The 16,800-nt window shown below is 46.9% G+C and overlaps 2 protein-coding genes across 2 annotated transcripts in view; one reads left to right on the top strand and one right to left on the bottom strand.

The window, feature by feature from the left end:
* The first annotated feature begins 6 nt into the window (after positions 1-6).
* On the top strand, positions 7-14,841 carry ATP1B1 (ATPase Na+/K+ transporting subunit beta 1). The gene is made up of 6 exons (XM_042031849.1): positions 7-196; positions 2,750-2,878; positions 9,791-9,946; positions 10,672-10,856; positions 12,732-12,812; positions 13,436-14,841. Exons 1-6 carry the CDS (start codon positions 97-99, stop codon positions 13,700-13,702), a joined length of 918 nt encoding a protein of 305 aa, XP_041887783.1. The 5' UTR covers positions 7-96; the 3' UTR covers positions 13,703-14,841.
* NME7 (NME/NM23 family member 7) overlaps positions 14,469-16,800 on the bottom strand; it is a 90,603-nt gene continuing 88,271 nt past the window's right edge. Inside the window, exon 12 of the mRNA XM_042031848.1 lies at positions 14,469-14,917. Within this exon, the coding sequence (XP_041887782.1) occupies positions 14,885-14,917 (33 nt within the window). The 3' untranslated portion in view covers positions 14,469-14,884. The remainder of the gene's footprint in view (positions 14,918-16,800) is intronic.

Genomic DNA, 16,800 nt, shown 5'->3' with positions numbered 1-16,800 from the left:
ACCTTCCGGGGCCGCTCCGCCCGGCCGGGCCCTGCCCGCTCCGCCCGCCGAGGGCTATAGATCTCTGCACGCCGCTCGCCCACCCCGCCGCTCGCCATGGCCCGCGGGAAGGCCAAGGACGGTGACGGCAACTGGAAGAAATTCATCTGGAACTCGGAGAAGAAGGAGCTGCTGGGCCGCACCGGGGGCAGCTGGTGTGAGTGCGGGGCCGGGGGGCGGCGATGCGGCGGGCGCTGCAGCACGGCCCCGGCGCTCCGCCTCCGCCGGCTGCGGCGGGGCTGCGGCCGGGGCGGGGGGGGGCTGGGGATGGGGCGTCCCCGCGGGGCGAGGGAGGCAGGGACGGGGTCCCCGTGCCCTCTCCCTTCGGTGTCCGCTGGGGCCCCCCGGGGGCCGGCGAGCGCTGCCCCCCGAATGGGGCTCCAGGTGGGTCCGGGGGTGAGGCGGGGTCGGGCCGACCTTGTCGAGGGCGCCTTGTCCTTGGGTCTCCTTCCTTTCCCGGTGGCTGGCCCGGCCCGGGAGCATCGCCGTCGGGGGACCCTGACCTCCCAGCCCTCATCTGCCTTAGACCTCACAGAGGCCTTTTTCTTTTTTTCTATTTTCTCTGGATAAATGAAACTAAGCGAGTTTTACTCCTCTGAGAAAGAGCGATTGACTTTTAATATCTCCGCAAGAAGGAAATGGCTCTATGTGCATTCCTCATAAGTGCTCATGATGTATTCATTGGGTGCTGTATAAATAGCAAATAGACAGTCTTCCAGTTGCTGCCAACCACAGCTGGTGTTGCCACCCTTGCGATGTTGAATTCAGCTCCTATTGTAATGGATCGGCCGGAGGTGCCACATCCAGAGCCGCCCGCTCTGGCAGGCGGACTAGAGCAGGCTTCTGCTGTATCTTTACGTGAGCAGAATGGGGTTGTGGGGGTGCGCATGGAGAGGTATTTTCTGCTCCTGAGGCACCAGGCAACTGCGCAGTGCTTCAAACGCGGAGGCTGAACCAGGTCCTTCTCCCAGAGTGCCTGTACCTATCTGCCTAGGACTGATTTCCATTTGCTGAGTCGATCTGCAGGCTGGTGATCAGATTCTTCTGTTATAAGCCTACCTGTTGCAAGAAGCTTTTTCGTTCAACCCTGTGGTGCTTGATTTCTAGACCCACTGCATATTTTCTGAGACCTTGGAGTGGTTTTGACCTTTAAGGTGTCTTTGGCGTTTAGAGCATCCTGGCTGGGAACCTGATTAATTAAGCTACCTCCCAGCGTTTGCCTTTTGATGTTACAAAACTCAAAGGCATTACGCTGCAGACAACAGCATTAGTGTTTGGTTTGTTACAACAGCACCTCCTATGACCGTGCTCTGGAAAAAATTTCCACACGTCCCTGACGTCACGGCCATTTGCTTTACGCTGCCTGGATACCAAAGAGTGCTTTAACTCCTGGAGCACCACGTTACTGCACCCAGCTCTGCCCTCCAGCCCTGGCTGCCTCCGGTGCACATGAGGAAGGACAAGAGGATGGAGTGCCTTTCTGACAGTGTCCCTGAGCCTCTGTTCCTCTGGGTGGCCCTCCTGCTTGCCTGTCTTTCATAGACTTAAAGTGACCAGAACTGCCAGCTTTCATGTGAGGCTTCTCCAATGGTGTAGCGCTTTTTTTATGATGGGGCTGGGGAGTGAGGAGGAATACTTCCACCCACTACTTACTCCCTTTCCCTGGTAGTTCATCACTTCAAGTCCTTCAAATAAACTACCTCTGTTTTGTTTGCGATTAGGCGAGGACAGTCCGAGATCAAGCAGACTCGCTCTCCAGTTCTCTCTGGCCTCTGCTTGTCCCTGCAGCCTGATGAGCAATACAGTTGCTTGGCATGGGCTGGCCTACCCTTGTAGGTGGCCTGGTGGTGTGTAGTACGGCATGTTACCCTGCAGTTAATCAGTTCAGATAATCCTTGTATACTGCTAACTGATACCCAGAGCTGGGCTGCATCTCCAGGCTCTTCTCTGTTCTTCCCACTCCCCCCACAAGATTATTCTAGGCATTCCCTTTAGACTGAAACTGCATTCAATCTTTCATTGTTATGTAATTCACTCTTTAATTGGAATGAGCAGTGCCAGAGTGCCTTTGTAGGTACACAAGGCTGGTAAATGTGCAGTATTTTGGCACCTTAAGAGTACTTTCCTACATTTGAGATGGAGTACTGGAGCTAGTTGGCCTGAATTCTTTTCCCATTGTCTTTTTTTTTTTTTTTGGAGGTGATGGCCTGAATTACTAGAAGAGATCAGGCTGTACAATTGCTTGTAAACCTGAATGAAACACTTATTGTTACTGCTCCTGGAAATAGCTTTGAGCCCCAGAGCTGTGTGGAATGAGTATCCCTCAAGCACACCCATGCTTGCTGTGGGGCACTTGGATCGCTGACAGTGTCAAGTGTGAGGGCCTGTGGTAGTTGTGCTGGGTCAGCCAAAGGATCCTTGAAAGTCTGGGGGAATGTGATTTATTAGTCTTTATATTTTATAAGCCCAAACCCTGATTCTTGGATTTCTAGGTTTTCAGGGGCCCATGTTTCCCCACCACCAAACAACTGGAGTGCTTCACATTTACTGTCTGCATCAGGGCATAATCTCACTGTTAAATAGATGTCTTTGCAACATCTGACTTCTGTGTGCTGGGCTCTTCCTTGCAAGTGGCAAAGGGTAGAAGTACTGTCCTGAAATGTGACTGCTGTTAGGGCTTGGCTTGATTCCTCTTTGTTTTCTCTTGCAGTTAAGATCCTCCTCTTCTATGTCATCTTCTACGGTTGCCTGGCAGGTATATTCATCGGGACCATCCAAGTGATGTTGCTCACTGTCAGTGAATTTGAGCCTAAATACCAGGACCGAGTGGCACCTCCAGGTAACTAAATAGGAGGCCCGTGTTTGACTTTGTGCAAGCTGTTTTGGGAAGGCGGGGTTGGTTACTCACCTCAAGGAGGAGGATGAAATAAGTGTGTCGTTGCTGCAACACATATTTGTAGGGGGTGGGTATGTTCTCAGCCTTCTGTGTTAACAGTACTGGGGCTTGAAGACAATCCTGCTAGAATTAAACATTGCATCACATGAAAAATATCTCCTTTCTGAGAGGAGCTTAAACCTGGTTCACTTTTCCCTTCCTCTAAGCTGAAGTGATGAGGTAAGGCTAAAAGGCTTCACTTTTGGGAACAGGCAGTATGAGGAGGATGGGTTCAGTTTTTATTTCTGCAGAGCCACTCTGTTCACATGGGTAAGCGAAGGGATGAAGATAAAATGTTGGCTCTATCTGTGGAAGTGGCATGCACAAGGAGAAAGGGGACAGTGCAAGTTCTGGGAGCGCTCATGGAATTACATTATCTAACACCAAAGTACCCCATGCTCTAGAGCACTGTGGCACTCGCTAGTGGGAATTGCAACTGACTGGCGTGGGAGGTGAAGGGAGGGGGTGGCTCTGGTCATTGCTGATATGTGACCTGTCCTCACAGACAGAATAAATCTCTGCTCAAAGTGATGCCTGAGCAGTGTCTGTGGCCAGCTAGCCTTGGGTAGGGCAGAAGGAGCAGTGGCCCCTGCCGCAGGTTCGTGCTCTGCCTGCCCGGGCTGTGCTGCGCTATCCGATCCCCGCTGCAGCCAGCGGCGGCTGGAGCACGGGGGGGAGCTGCGCAACTGCTGCTTTCCCACATTACAAATGACCTTGAGGCTGCCTGGCACTGGGCACCCTAACGATCTGTCTCCAGTTGCTCTGTAAAACAGTTCAGAAGCTTTTAATAACAGCGGTATTTAAGTGACAATTGTGAGGCTGATGCCTTGTAGCTACACAAGTTGGCCCTGGTGCTGCACTGTGTCTTGCAGCCCCACTGTCTGTAGTGCTGGGCTGTGATTCCCTGCCCTAAACACAGGGAACGTTGCTGTCACCAAAAGGTGTTAGAGCTCAGCTAAGTCATCTTTTGCAGATAACTGCTTTTCTATCAGCATGCTATAAAGACAGAACAGAGGCTGGAAGTGCTGTGTTAGTGTGTTGCACTTCTTCATGTACCACCACCATGGCTGGGGTAAATGCTGTGTAAAGCACTAAAAGCTGCTCTTTTAGTCTCTGCAGTGGACCCTGACATTTGCAGGAAAGACTGTCACTGATACTGCCCAGAGCCATTGGCTGCATCTGAAAAGCCAACATGGCTAATGCTGGGGTAGTTGTTACTCAGTAATGTGGTTTTCCCCTTCATGAAATAATTAGCAAAGGAGCACACGGATCTGAGGTCTCACCCAGATAGCCGTGCTGTTCAGCCAGATGTCGCATAATTACCCATTCTAGGTAAACTGTTTGCTTTCTGTGAAATAGCCATTTACAATACCAATTTCAAAGCAAATCTGGTAAAACTTCTGTGAAAGATTTCACCCTGCACAAGATTTTTATTCCTATCTTAACTGCATACTGCACCAGTTTTTCTAGGGCTTCTTTTTGTTTCAACAAAGAAAAGGAATTGATTTTCAAGACACTCTTGTATACAGTGTGTGCTGCAGAAATCAAAATGGAGGAACAATGAAAAGGTTGTCAGGAGTCTTTTGTAATGAGCTTTCAGGACATGTACTGAAATCAAGAGGAACGAAATCCCAGTCCTTAAATGTGTGACGGTGGGGAGCCAGTAAACAAGGGTTTTGAACCAAGCCGCAATGGTACATGCATAAAACTTCAAAGAAATAATTAGTAAATAGCACAGAGTCCTTTGCAGAGCATCACTTGACAGCTCTTCCTACAGTTGTGCATAAGCTGGTGTGGGGCATGGCGGAGGCTGGCACTTAATATCCAGTACATTCCTTGTCCTGTAGCAGGGCAGCTGTGAAACTGCAGGTCCAAAATAGCCCTTTAAGGCAGGCTTTCAGAGACACTGACAGGTAGTGAGTGGCTGCACTGCTTTTGGGGGGTCAGCAGCCCCTGTATTCCCCGACTGTGCAGGATTCTCCCCAGTGCTGCAAGCACAGCTGCTGTTCTGTCAACAAACACATGCATGGTGACCATCAAACTTGAACTTTCTGTGATGTGAGACACCTGCAGATGATGAACTATATAAAATAGGATGTTGTGCAATTCTAATTCCTGGTTCTTGTGAGAAAATTTGTGAGCCAAATGAGTATATTAGCAGCTTGATAAACTCCTGGATTTTCTAGGGAGCCAGAAAAGCTGGTTTTATTCTTGTTCTAGTGCTCTGCCCTTCTTGGGCAAGTCACTGTTGTGTCTGCCCAGAATGTTTTGAGAAAGGGAAAACTAGACTTGCCTTCAGGATTTGCAAGAGAAAATGCTGTAGGGGCTGCTATAATATAATTCTTGTTCTGAAATACAACAGCTTTCATAACAGCAACAGAACCTACAGGGTGTTGTATTGAGTTATTGACACGGGTATAACATTGAAAGCCATAAAGTGCTATTTTTGTAGCCAAGTGTCATTAATATGGTAATTGGTTTCTGCATTGAACACAACAGGAATGTTATACAGGGCTTCAGGGCAAGCTGAGTATTGTACCTTTCCATTATGCTATTTTTTTTCTTTCTTTTGTCTTGTGGTGGGGGAAGGAACAGTGCAGTTCACCTGCCTGTCCAGTCCTGCCATTGCGACAGCCCCAGCTCCACGTGTGCTGCAGGCTCGGACTCTGCTTTGAACACAGAGGGCTCACCCTGCTAATAGTGAAGGATGAGCTTATTGCCTCTTAAAAAAATCCCTAAAAAATAATCCTTCATTCTCCCCTCCCCACCCCAACACAAATTGGGCTGTGCATCCTGCCATCTTGTGGTGTGCATCCTGTGGAACAGCATCCCGTCATGGGCTGGTGGAGGGGACAGAGCTCGCTGCTGCCCGAGGCCAAAGCTTTGTAAGTGGTGGCTGGAAGGAAGAATCCCTGCTCAAGCCAGGGGATTTCAGGTGTTCGTGCTTCAAGCACTGCTGGGCAGTGAGTGTGTCATGGAAAATGCTGCTTTGGTGTGTGTTCCTCACTTGGCATATTTAGCTTGGACAGCAGCAGCAAGGTGGCAGGGAGGCTTCAAAGGGGTTGTGCTGCCTCCTGTGAAGCTGCACTTCTTTGCTTCTGTCTCTCATTTCAGCAGCACCTGTGCTTAGGAAAAATCTCAGTCTCAAGCTCCAGGATGTTACTGCCAAGCAGGTTTTGCTGCATTTGTGGAAGACTTGCACCTGCTTTTTGCACTTTGGGGATGAGGCTGACTGGAAGCTTGGAAGGACATTGTTTGATATGGTGGCTTTTAAAATCTATCCTCACTAAGTGAGCTGGGGGAGGGTGCAGTGATTACTCAATTTGTCATCTGTGTCATCCCAGGAGTGCTCAGACTCATTTGGAACCAAGATTACATTGTACTTGGAAATGAGCATGGTGTGATGGAGCAAGAGTGGTTACTACAGCCCTCTACAATCGTTCCTAATAACAAGCCTGACTTCCCAATTTTAGTTTCTTCCTCTTTACCCTCAGGACACTTCTGAAGTCTTGTTATTGCAGCTTAGAATGATAAAATGTATGTGGAAAATTTGTTTTTTAAATGATCTTGAATAAACAGGATTTTAATCTGCAGCGGCATTTTGAAAGTGGAACTATAGCTGAAAAATCGCCCCAAATGACTTTACATGGGGTTTTTGGTGTTTGATATCCTTGTATAGTCACAGCCAACAGAAGGTGGTGTCCATTACCAACTCAAGGCATTGCTCATCATTTATATGGACAATGCCAGCCAAGTGAAGATGAGAGTCTTATTTCCTAGCAAGGCACTCTTAAGTGCCAGTTGCAGCAATTTTCTAATTTGTCAGTATTTTAGCAATAAGTTACGTGATTCTTTCCTATGGCAAGAACAGCATCACCACGTGACACCCTAGTGCATTTCTGTCATCATAGCATGAGATGCAGAGCTGTGTCATACAGATCATAGTCTGAGGATAGGGAGAGAGTTGTTAGACTCCTGGCTATGAAAGCACTTGTGGGTTTGTTTCTTTCCCCCCCCCCTAGTACTTGCTTATGAATGGCTTCCTCATGTGCTTGGAGCCCCTAAAGTCTTCATTCATGCCAGCCACACACTTTCTTGGCTGTCTAGCAATACATGGCAGATAGTACTGGAAGGGCTCAGCTTTTTATCGTTTTTTCTTGTCCCTGCTTGCTTAAGTTCCCTAGTGGGGGTGAGAGAATGTTCCAGAAAGCTTAGTGTTTTGCAGAGGTTACCTTCTGCCATCATACAACGTGCTTGGTTTTTCACACAAGATTGCTTAAGCTTTCAGTGATAGTGCTGCTCTGCTAACAGCACTGCAGCTTTTAGTTTGGCTATGGGATGTACAGAAAGAAATGATACATCAGTGCTTAGGTCTTTGCATCCAGTCAGTTGCAGGCATCTGAGAATGGAGGTTGTGGTAGAAGCCTGTAACACATTTTTAAAATTAGGATAAAGTCATTTTTCATGGCAAGCCTTTTATATTCATGAAGATTTTCTTTTCTGCTTTGTAAGTAGGAAGATTGATCTCCACTTTGCTCCGATCCTAAACAAAGCAAGCACTTGTGTGCCAAAGCCTGGTCTAGTCTGGTTCATCCAACCACTTGGAAATGCTCCCAGTTTGGCAGAAAACAGCACAGGCTACCTGGCAGGAACAGTGGTTCCCTTGTGCTGGCCACTGGAACAGCTGCTTGGTGGTGCTGGCTGGGCTTCATGGCAGTTCTGTGGGGATGTGCAAGACAGAGATGCTTTGGGATGGGAGTCTGTTCACCAGCTACTTGTCTGATGGGCAGAAGGTTGGCTTTGGACTGTAGCTATCAGTGGCCAGGCTCTCCTAAAGAGAGAACAGGGATCTTCTACTGCGTGGCTTTTACAAACCACAGGGTGTCTATTGCTGACCTTCACTTCACCTTTGCCAGGCCTGTGTAGGTGCCCTATGTGTTACCTTGGCCAAAACAAGAAACAGAGATGGGGAGGTCCTGAGCAAAACTAACAGCTTCACTTGCCTGACTGGAACTTAACAAGCCTGGCCATGTTTTCATGATTTTTTTCTTTTTTTTGTACTTATACACTTGAATGACATGCCTGTAACTTGAACTCTGGAAAAGGCAGACCCAGGAGAGGACCCAAGGCCTGGCCTGGCTCTGCTGCAATTCCAGACAGCCACTTCAGGTGACTGAGTCTGTTGCTTCCCAGCTGAGTGGTAACATGAGAAGGGCTTGGCAGGATGGATTGAAGGGATTGAAGTCCCTTACTAAAATTGAAACTGGCGTATTTATTCTATATATAACTGTTTGTGAAGCAAGAAAATGAGTAACTGTTCAAAAAGAGGTTGAAAGCCACTGACTTTGGAGGGTAGGATGTCATTCTGCTAGAGAAATAGTAAATTGCTTCTAAACTTGTAAACTCAACCTGATCCATTTGTACCAGAGGGATTTTTGAGCAGTTAAAGCTGCTTCATGGAATAAAACTTTAAACACCCGAGCTCCTTGCTGAACTTCTTGCAATCTTTGGTGACCAGGAGCTGTGTTTAGGGGAACAAAGCTAATCTTTATCCTAGGTTACAAATTCCAAGTTAGCGGGTAGTGGAAGGGGGGGTGGGGGGAGCGGTGAGTTGGCTTGAGGAGGGACTGAGCAGAAGCACTCAAGTGGCTTTGGAAAAATTGCTGGAGTCACAAGCTCTTGTGGGTTGGGGCCAGCGGGCTAAGCTGCCTGAGTTTTGCACCAGAGGAGCTTCTTGGCAACAGGCCTGTTCTGAAAGCTGTCAGAGCAAATGCTGGTCCCCTGCTCCTTTCCTTGATCCTGCTGAAATGAAGATGACAAACTGAACTGAAGTCAAGACCTCAATAATTACAGTGGCTGCCACAAAAGCAGCATGAACTTGGTTCCCATTACTTAAATTAAAGTGTTAGCCATGCATGAATACTTTCAATTAAAATGTGACCTAAACATTGCATAGGAGCAACTCTTTCCACGTTCCACAATGAAGAGCAAAGGAGTTGGTGCTTTTCATCATCTATGTAGGCATTTCTTGTTTATAGTCCCTTCGCTTCTCCTTGCATTATCATTATGGTCTAAATCTGAACCGGTTAGCACAGCCCAGAATCTGGACAGTCTTTTAAACAACTCTTCTGTGTGGTGGCATTTCCTACTCACATCCTTGGTGATGAGCTGCTGATAAGAGAGCTCAGAAGATGAGGTTTGCAGTCAGAAATACCCACTTAGGCAGTGAAAAGAGCGGAGGCAGCGCTCAGGCAGCTGAATTTACTGAGGGAGAAAATGTCTCCTGTCCCACATCCCACAAGGGAGACACACTAAGGCCATGTGGATTCCAGCTGGCAGAGTGTGACCAGACTTGGGGAACCTCTCTTGTCTTTTACTGCAGGAGTTCACGAGTGGACAGCTGTGCTGTATCCTAAACACAGTGTTTGCAGACACTGAAGGCAGCCTGTTAGGGAGACTCATGTTCTGCGTGGTTGGTCTCACAGCTTCCCTCCTGTCCTTGAGGAGGAAGCAGAAGTGCACAGTGGACCTGTGGTTAGCTGTTTTTCTTGAAGGAAACCTTGACCTGTAGCCTCACTTCTCCATTTTGTGATTTTTGTCTTTTTGCCTGATGCAAACACTGTGATAAATATTTAAGACTGTTGTTGGAAAGAGGAGAACCTCTCCTCCAGTGAGCTTAAGCTGTTTTGTCATAGTTCTTAAGTCTGAAAAATAGAGATGATTATTATTATTAGGAGTTACGTTCTTGGTATTGCCTGGAGGCTGTGCAGCTCTGAGGCGCACTTAATGTTTTCTTCCTGATTTTGCTTTTCTTAGGACTGACTCAAGTCCCCCAGGTTCAAAAGACAGAAATTTCCTTTACTGCTTCTGAACCCAGAAGTTATGAACCCTATGTGAGGAACCTTGATAATTTCTTAAGGGACTACAGCGCTGAGCAGCAAACTGAAAACATCGTGTTTCAGGACTGTGGAGGTAAGTCTCGATTGCTTCCTACAGCTGAGGGCTCTGAATGATGCCTCTGTCAGGTCCACCAGAAGCTGAGGGTGAGCAGTTGTGGTCTTGGTCTTCAGCAGTTCCAGCAGCATGCTGGTAAACTGGCAGGCTCTGGTTTCAGTCATATGGCTGCTCATTAATTTCTTTTGGGCAGATCACACTGGGCCATACTTAGCTTATTGTAGAGGTTAAATGGTTGGGAACTCCTACATTTCACTTGGAGAACATTGCAGCTGACTCTGAAGCTCGTGGCACTGACCCTTATCCTCTCTGAAAAGACCCATGGGGGTTTTACTGATGACTTTGCTAAAGCCAGTGTTGGTCCTCTTCGTGCCATGCAGTCAAACATCTGGGAGGTGTTAACCTTTAACAGGTTATTTGCAGTCATGTCAATGAGACTCTCACCTCAGAATATGTCTGTATCAAACCTGAGGGGTACGTGCTTGTAAAAGTTGCCCAGAAAAAAATTAGTCTCTGAGCCAGATGATTCTGGAAGAAATCTGTTATAAAACAAAATCCCATAAAACTTGCTGGTCTGGGAGCAGCCCTGTGGAGGGTTGGCTGGGCCTAGGTCTGTGGAGTGCCTTAACTGCCCTGGTGAGGGGGGAAATCCCAACTGCCCAGGCAAGTGTAAGTGTTGCTCTTCCTGCCACACATCAGATCCCATTGCAGATGGCTGTCTTTTCCTTCCCCCACCATGACAGACACACCTACTGAATACAAAGAGAGAGGACCATATAATGATGCCCAGGGCCAGAAGAAGGTCTGCAAATTCAAACGTGAATGGCTGGAAAACTGTTCTGGATTAAATGATCCCACCTATGGGTACAAGGATGGCAAACCATGCATCCTTGTCAAGCTCAACAGAATTATTGGCTTCAAACCTCAGGCAAGTATCTCTTCCCTTTCTAGCAGAAGCTACTGATCAGGAGGAGGGGTTGGCTGCAGATTTGCTGTGCCTGCTTTTTGGTCTCTGGAAAGCGATCAGTATTAAACCCTTTCTGCAGAGGATAAATTGTGAGACAATTTGAGTAATTTGCTTTAAAAATGCCTTTAATTGAAAAGCAGTGAAAGTTGTGCACTGCAAGTTGGCAACAAGTAGCAGTGACTCTCACAGTGCAACCTCCTGGTTATTTATCTGGTAACTTCTGAGCCTGCTAATGGAGTTGCTATAAAGGGGCATTTTCTTCAAATGATAAATTCAATTTTAAATTCCTGGATGCTTCCATGGGACCGTCCCAGACCAACTCTGTCTTTAGTACCATCAGCACATTTTGTTATGCCCTGATCCACTCCATTCTTTTCCTCAGGCAGTGTAGACTTGTCTGCTTTGCTAAAACTGCCTAATTAAATGAAGTGCTAATATTAAATACCACAGTGAAACACAGGCTCTCTAAAGAGTAAACTACATTTGAAAGTCAGGCACAGCTGCCTGAAAGAAGAAAAAAGGTAAGGAGGTCTTTAGTTAATTTACTGTAGTTTCCCAAAGGCTGTAGGATATCTCTGCCAGCTGGTTGCTCTGTGCTTCACCTGAAGGCAAGTTTGCAGTAATGCAGAAGGGCGTTAATCTGGACATTCATGGCTTTTCCTTCTGGTTTTTTCCCCAGCACATTTAAATGCTAAAAATTTCTTTTGAGAATTCAGTGGCAAAACACATGCTGTTGAATAAGGTGGTGTGCAAAACTTGCCACTCCATCTTCTGGATGGTAAACAAATGGTGTAAATGGTGTTCTACACCACCTTCACCTCCATCTGTCAGGGCACTCGAAGATGGGCAATGGTGCTGTCTAATGAGTCCTGAGGAATGTTTTTCTTCAAAGGGAGCCTGTCCTGTGCTAAAAGATATGAGTTGAATTTTGGTTTATTGGAACATTTTAGCAGAATGTACTGTGGTGGCTGTGGGATGACATGAGATGTGCATATTTGATGACTGGGAAAGAGAAGGGTTTTGTGTCACTCTTTTTTCTTTGCCATGGAGCTCTGGAGAGCTCCAGGCTGCATTAGACAACATTGTCTAGCCATAGGATGACTTTCTATGTTTCATTTAGAAACTAGGTATCCATGGCAGTTACTTATTTTCATCATTCCACACTCCAGCAGAGACCCCATAGTTCTTGCACTCAGAAAAGTGTTTGTAAAGCAGATCTGAAACTGCAATGTTGTCAAGCAATACTGCTGCACTTTAAAAGATCAAAGACCACTAGGTTAATAGTTGGACTATCAGAGTTGGTGCTCACACCTTTCCCTGACACACCCAGAGCTTTTGTCCTTCCTTGTCAGTGGTGCTGAAGTTCAGCAATATCAGGGTGAGACTGCCACACTTTGCTCTTTCCTGTGCATTTCCAGTCCTGACTGCACACACCTGGCAGGCAGGTGGCAAATCCTGCACCACAGTGCATCTCTTCCTGCCACTGCCTGAGCTTGCATAAACAAGCCCCACTAGCTATAGACACTCTGCCATGAAATGCTTTCCCCAGGGACACCATGGGGTTAAACCCAGCCTGGCCTGCTTGTATCCACAGCAGGTGAAGCTGTAAGAACAGCCAGTGGTTCTGCTTGGGCTAAGTTCCCCCGTTTCCAGTTGTGTTTTGCTACTTGTCTGTCCCAAGAACCACTGAGAGCTGTTGCCTCTGGAACTGTGCTTAGAAGGGATTCCAGTTAATGGTGTTTGTTTGGTACTGTTGATCTTTGTTGCTGCAGAGGTGCTCCAGTCTGCAGAGCAGTGTCCAGTGTGTAACATCCCCTTGTTTTGGATTTCTTCTAGGCTCCAGTAAATGAAAGCCTCCCTCCCGAGGTTATGGCAAAATACAACCCAAATCTCATCCCTGTCCACTGTGTTGCCAAGGTAAGTTGAAACACAAGAGAGTGGAGTTGGGAAGTTGCAGGGGCTGACTAAGCCTTTGTCCAAGTGTAGTTACCCCCCTGCCTGCCTTTCCATAGACAAATGGGGTGGTTCTTACTTGGACATCTCCCCCTCAGGAACAGAAGTTTCTCAAAGCCTCACTAACGGAGGAGTTAGTGCTGCCCTCACAATGTGGAGTAAAAGCAGCACAAGACAGTTAAAGGTATCTTCAAAAGTAACCATGTTGTTTCCAAGTGCTGTGCTGGAGCTGAAAAAAGGCCTCCAGGAAGATACTTGGCACGTGTAAAGCGGCTGAGAAACAGCAAAGTTTTTGTAGCCAAAGCCAGTGCATTTGTACAACAGGAGGCTCTGGTGGTTTCTAAATGTGTAAAGTGGCTGAGGCTTTAAATTTAGCAAAGCCTTTTTTCCGGGCTGTTGTGTGTGTGCTGATCAGGCAGTGCTGACACTGAACCACTGGACACTCATGTGCTGTCACGGTGGGGACCAGCGCTGACGAAAGGAGAGGTCACGGTCTTGCTGCAAATCAGCTGCTGATACAGCCAAGGGCTGCCAAAGGCAGAGTTGGCGTGGTTGTCACTGGTTGTGCTTCCCTTTCCCCTGTGCAGCGAGAGGAAGATGCAGACAAAGTCGGCACGGTGGAGTACTATGGGATGGGCGGCTACCCCGGCTTCGGGCTGCAGTACTACCCCTACTACGGGAAGCTGCTGCAGCCGCGGTACCTGCAGCCGCTGGTGGCCGTGCAGTTCACCAACCTGACCTACGACATGGAGGTGCGCGTGGAGTGCAGGGCCTACGGGCAGAACATCGTCTACAGCGACAAGGACCGCTTCCAGGGACGCTTTGATATTAAATTTGACATAAAAAGCAGCTGATCGTAAGCACAACTCTCTTCCTCCCCCCTCCTCCTCCTCCTCCTAGCCATTTAAAAAGGTTAAAAAAAAAAAAAAAGAACAAAAAAGAAAACCTACTAGTCTTGAACAAACTGTCATACGTATGGGACCTACACGTAATCTATATGCTTTACACTAGCTTTCTGCATTTACTAGGTTAGAATGTAAACAAAGTGTAGCAATAGCGACAAATATTTATTCTACTGTAAATGACAAAACAAAATTGAGCCTTGGGACATGCCCATTTTTACTGTAAATTATGATTCCATAACTGACTTGTAGTAAGCAGTGTTTCTGGCCCCTAAGTATTGCTGCCTTGTGTATTTTATTTAGTGTACAGTACTATAGGTGCATACTCTGGTCATTTTTCAAGCCATGTATTGTATCTGTTTTCTACTTCTTGTGAGCAAAGACTTTTGCTGTCCAAGGTGTAAATAATGGGACTAGAACTGGCATGAAACTTCTCATTATTTTGTTCCTTTTCAAAGAAAGGCCCACCTGTGAGACGATATTTAACAGCACTCCATAAGGCTTCTGGCTTTTCTGTGGTGTTAGGGTATTTTATTTGGAGGGGTGGCAGGGAAACTAACTTAAGTGAAGTTAAAGAGAATAGGTGATTGTGTACTGTGCTTTGTAGCGAATGCTGTCTCTCTCTCCACCTCTTCCCTTATCCTCCAGTATGTTGTGTGAGAGACTGGGTCAGACTATCACTCTCCTCAGTGATAGGCATAACTCTTTGCTTTGTATATTTTCTTTTCTTTTTCTTTTTTGTTTTTTTTTTTCCTGCTGAAGGCATCGCACACTGTGGTGCTAATGTCTTTATTGAATGTTTTAGCCATTTTCATGGTGGAAGAATTTTATATTTATGCAGTTGTACAATTTTATTTTTTTCTGCAAGAAAGTGTAATGTATGAAATAAACCAAAGTCACATGTTTGAAAATAAATCTTTATTTTAAACTTTATAAAAGCAATGCAGTACCCCATAGAATGGTGTTAAATGTTGTCTAAAGTGCAAAACTCTATGTTCTAACATGTAATAATAGCCAGGAGTACAGTGCTCTTGTTGATCTTGTATTTCAGTCAGGTTGAAACATTGGACAAATAAATGAATGAACACACAGTTCTGTGTGCGTGTCTGTTGCAGTGGGTGAGGATGGAGCTTGTTAGTTGTCCAGAATCTTGAAGAAGTACTGCACCTATTTCAAACAGAAAATGCATCTTTATCATTCCCAGACAGCCTCAGCACAAGGGAATAGTTGAACATGTGAAACACTGAGCTGTTACACAGCAGCGCTGGTGTCTGTCACTTACTTGTTTCCCCCTCTCCCTACCCAGGATGAAGAGGCTGCTGTGGCACAATGTGCCCGTGCCTATGCCCCTCAGGATCCCAAAAAGTCTCTTCCCCATTACTGCACACATACTCCACCTCTGGAGGCACAGGCTCTGTGTTCCGGACATAACACAACAGATAGAACTGTTGAACCGCGGCGCAGGTTAAAGCTTCCAGCAGCCAGAAGGGAGGCTGCACACTGAAGCCATGGGAGTTTCAGGGCAGCTGCTTGCTCTTTGTTGCTGGTGGGCTGGTGGCCAGGGCTGAGGACAGGCTGTGCCAGCTGGGGCTGCTCAGATGTGACAAAATGCGGCAGCTGGCTTTGTGCAGGAGTCAGGCTCACTTTGTGCTGCATGACGCAGATTACCAGGGAGAATTTCTCCATGTAAAGTGACAAAACAGGACTATCCTAGAGCAAGGGGCTTGATAAAGACTTCCCTACTGGAACACACAATCCTGGAAATGCAAGATGCTTAAACTTTTTGCCATCTGCTAGAAGGAAAAGTATGGTTACGGTACGCTGTGGTGCTTAGTGCACCCACTTAGCTGTTCCATGTTGGTCCCAAGGAGCAGCTGCCAGCAGAAATCGCACCTTCAGCTCTTTCTTTTGCTGCTGTATGTTTACAGCAAGGATTTAACAAGCTCTGATGAAAGCCCTGAAATACTCCCTGACGGAAGCTTCACCTGCAGAAAGAACTACAGGAAAAGGGAGCCATTAGACTCCCAGCACTTGATGGGTTCCTACTGCTACCATTTTGGGTAGGGAGTGGGGGATGTTGTTGCATGGCTCAACGTTTGGTACGATCAACTGCCCTTACAATTCAGTTCCTAAGTGAACAGTCTGTGACAGTTAAAAAAAAAAAAAAAAATCAACACAACAACAAAAAAGCCCAAACCAACCAACCAACCAAAAAAAATTCCCAACTTTTACTTGTGTAAGACTCAACTCATGGTTTGGTACTCTACTGCCTTTTAATCTTCTATATGAGTGCAAAGTCCAAGCATGAACTACTAATAAAGATTCTGGCTTATTCCAGGGCTTGGGACAACCATTGTGGAAAACTTATGGTGCTTGTGTTCGCTTCAGCGAGCAAATGTCAAAAAGGACTCACGTAACAAACTCTTAAGAATTGCATATGAAATTAGGCAAATCCTTTACCCAACATCCTCACCCCAATCACTTTCTGGTCCCACATCAGTGAAAGCAGTATGGCTGCTCAGATCACTAATTAACCAGGCAGGAAGGGCAGTAGCTATCCCAGCCACATGCCCTTGCAGCTGCCCACTGAAAAGACCCAGCTGGTCCCAGGCTTCAGGACAACTCTGCTACCAAAGGACCACACCCTCCATGCCCCCAAAAGAAACACTCCACAATGCACCTGGTCAGACACACCCCCCCTTCCTCCATTAGAAATGCTGCTGTAATTTGTCACACCTACTAGAGATACAGCACTAGAAGACTGCAGGATGGTTAAAAAAATTCCCAAACATCCAAAGTCCAAAAAGCCTCACCCCACCCCACCCCAACCAGGTGTAGACTCTTGGCTGGGCACCCTGCTCTCCCACTGGCACCAGTGCTTTGGGTACACAACAGCCTTGACACCAAAATGACCTTTCACAAGTGGCCCTGACACAGCCTCGCTGAGCTGGGGCTGCTCAACAGCCCCGGGGGCAGAGGGACTACGGGCAGGGCAGCGGCGTCAAGATGTGACATCTCATCAACTCAAATTAAAACGTGCATTGCCTTCA

Source organism: Corvus kubaryi, unplaced genomic scaffold, assembly GCF_017639235.1.
Source record: "Corvus kubaryi isolate FWS band 111438036 unplaced genomic scaffold, C.kubaryi_AGA036_p1.0 37341, whole genome shotgun sequence".
In the NCBI taxonomy this organism is placed as follows: Eukaryota; Metazoa; Chordata; class Aves; order Passeriformes; family Corvidae; genus Corvus; species Corvus kubaryi.
Note: the sequence above shows the minus strand (reverse complement) of the source record. Positions and strands in the feature narration are given on the sequence as shown.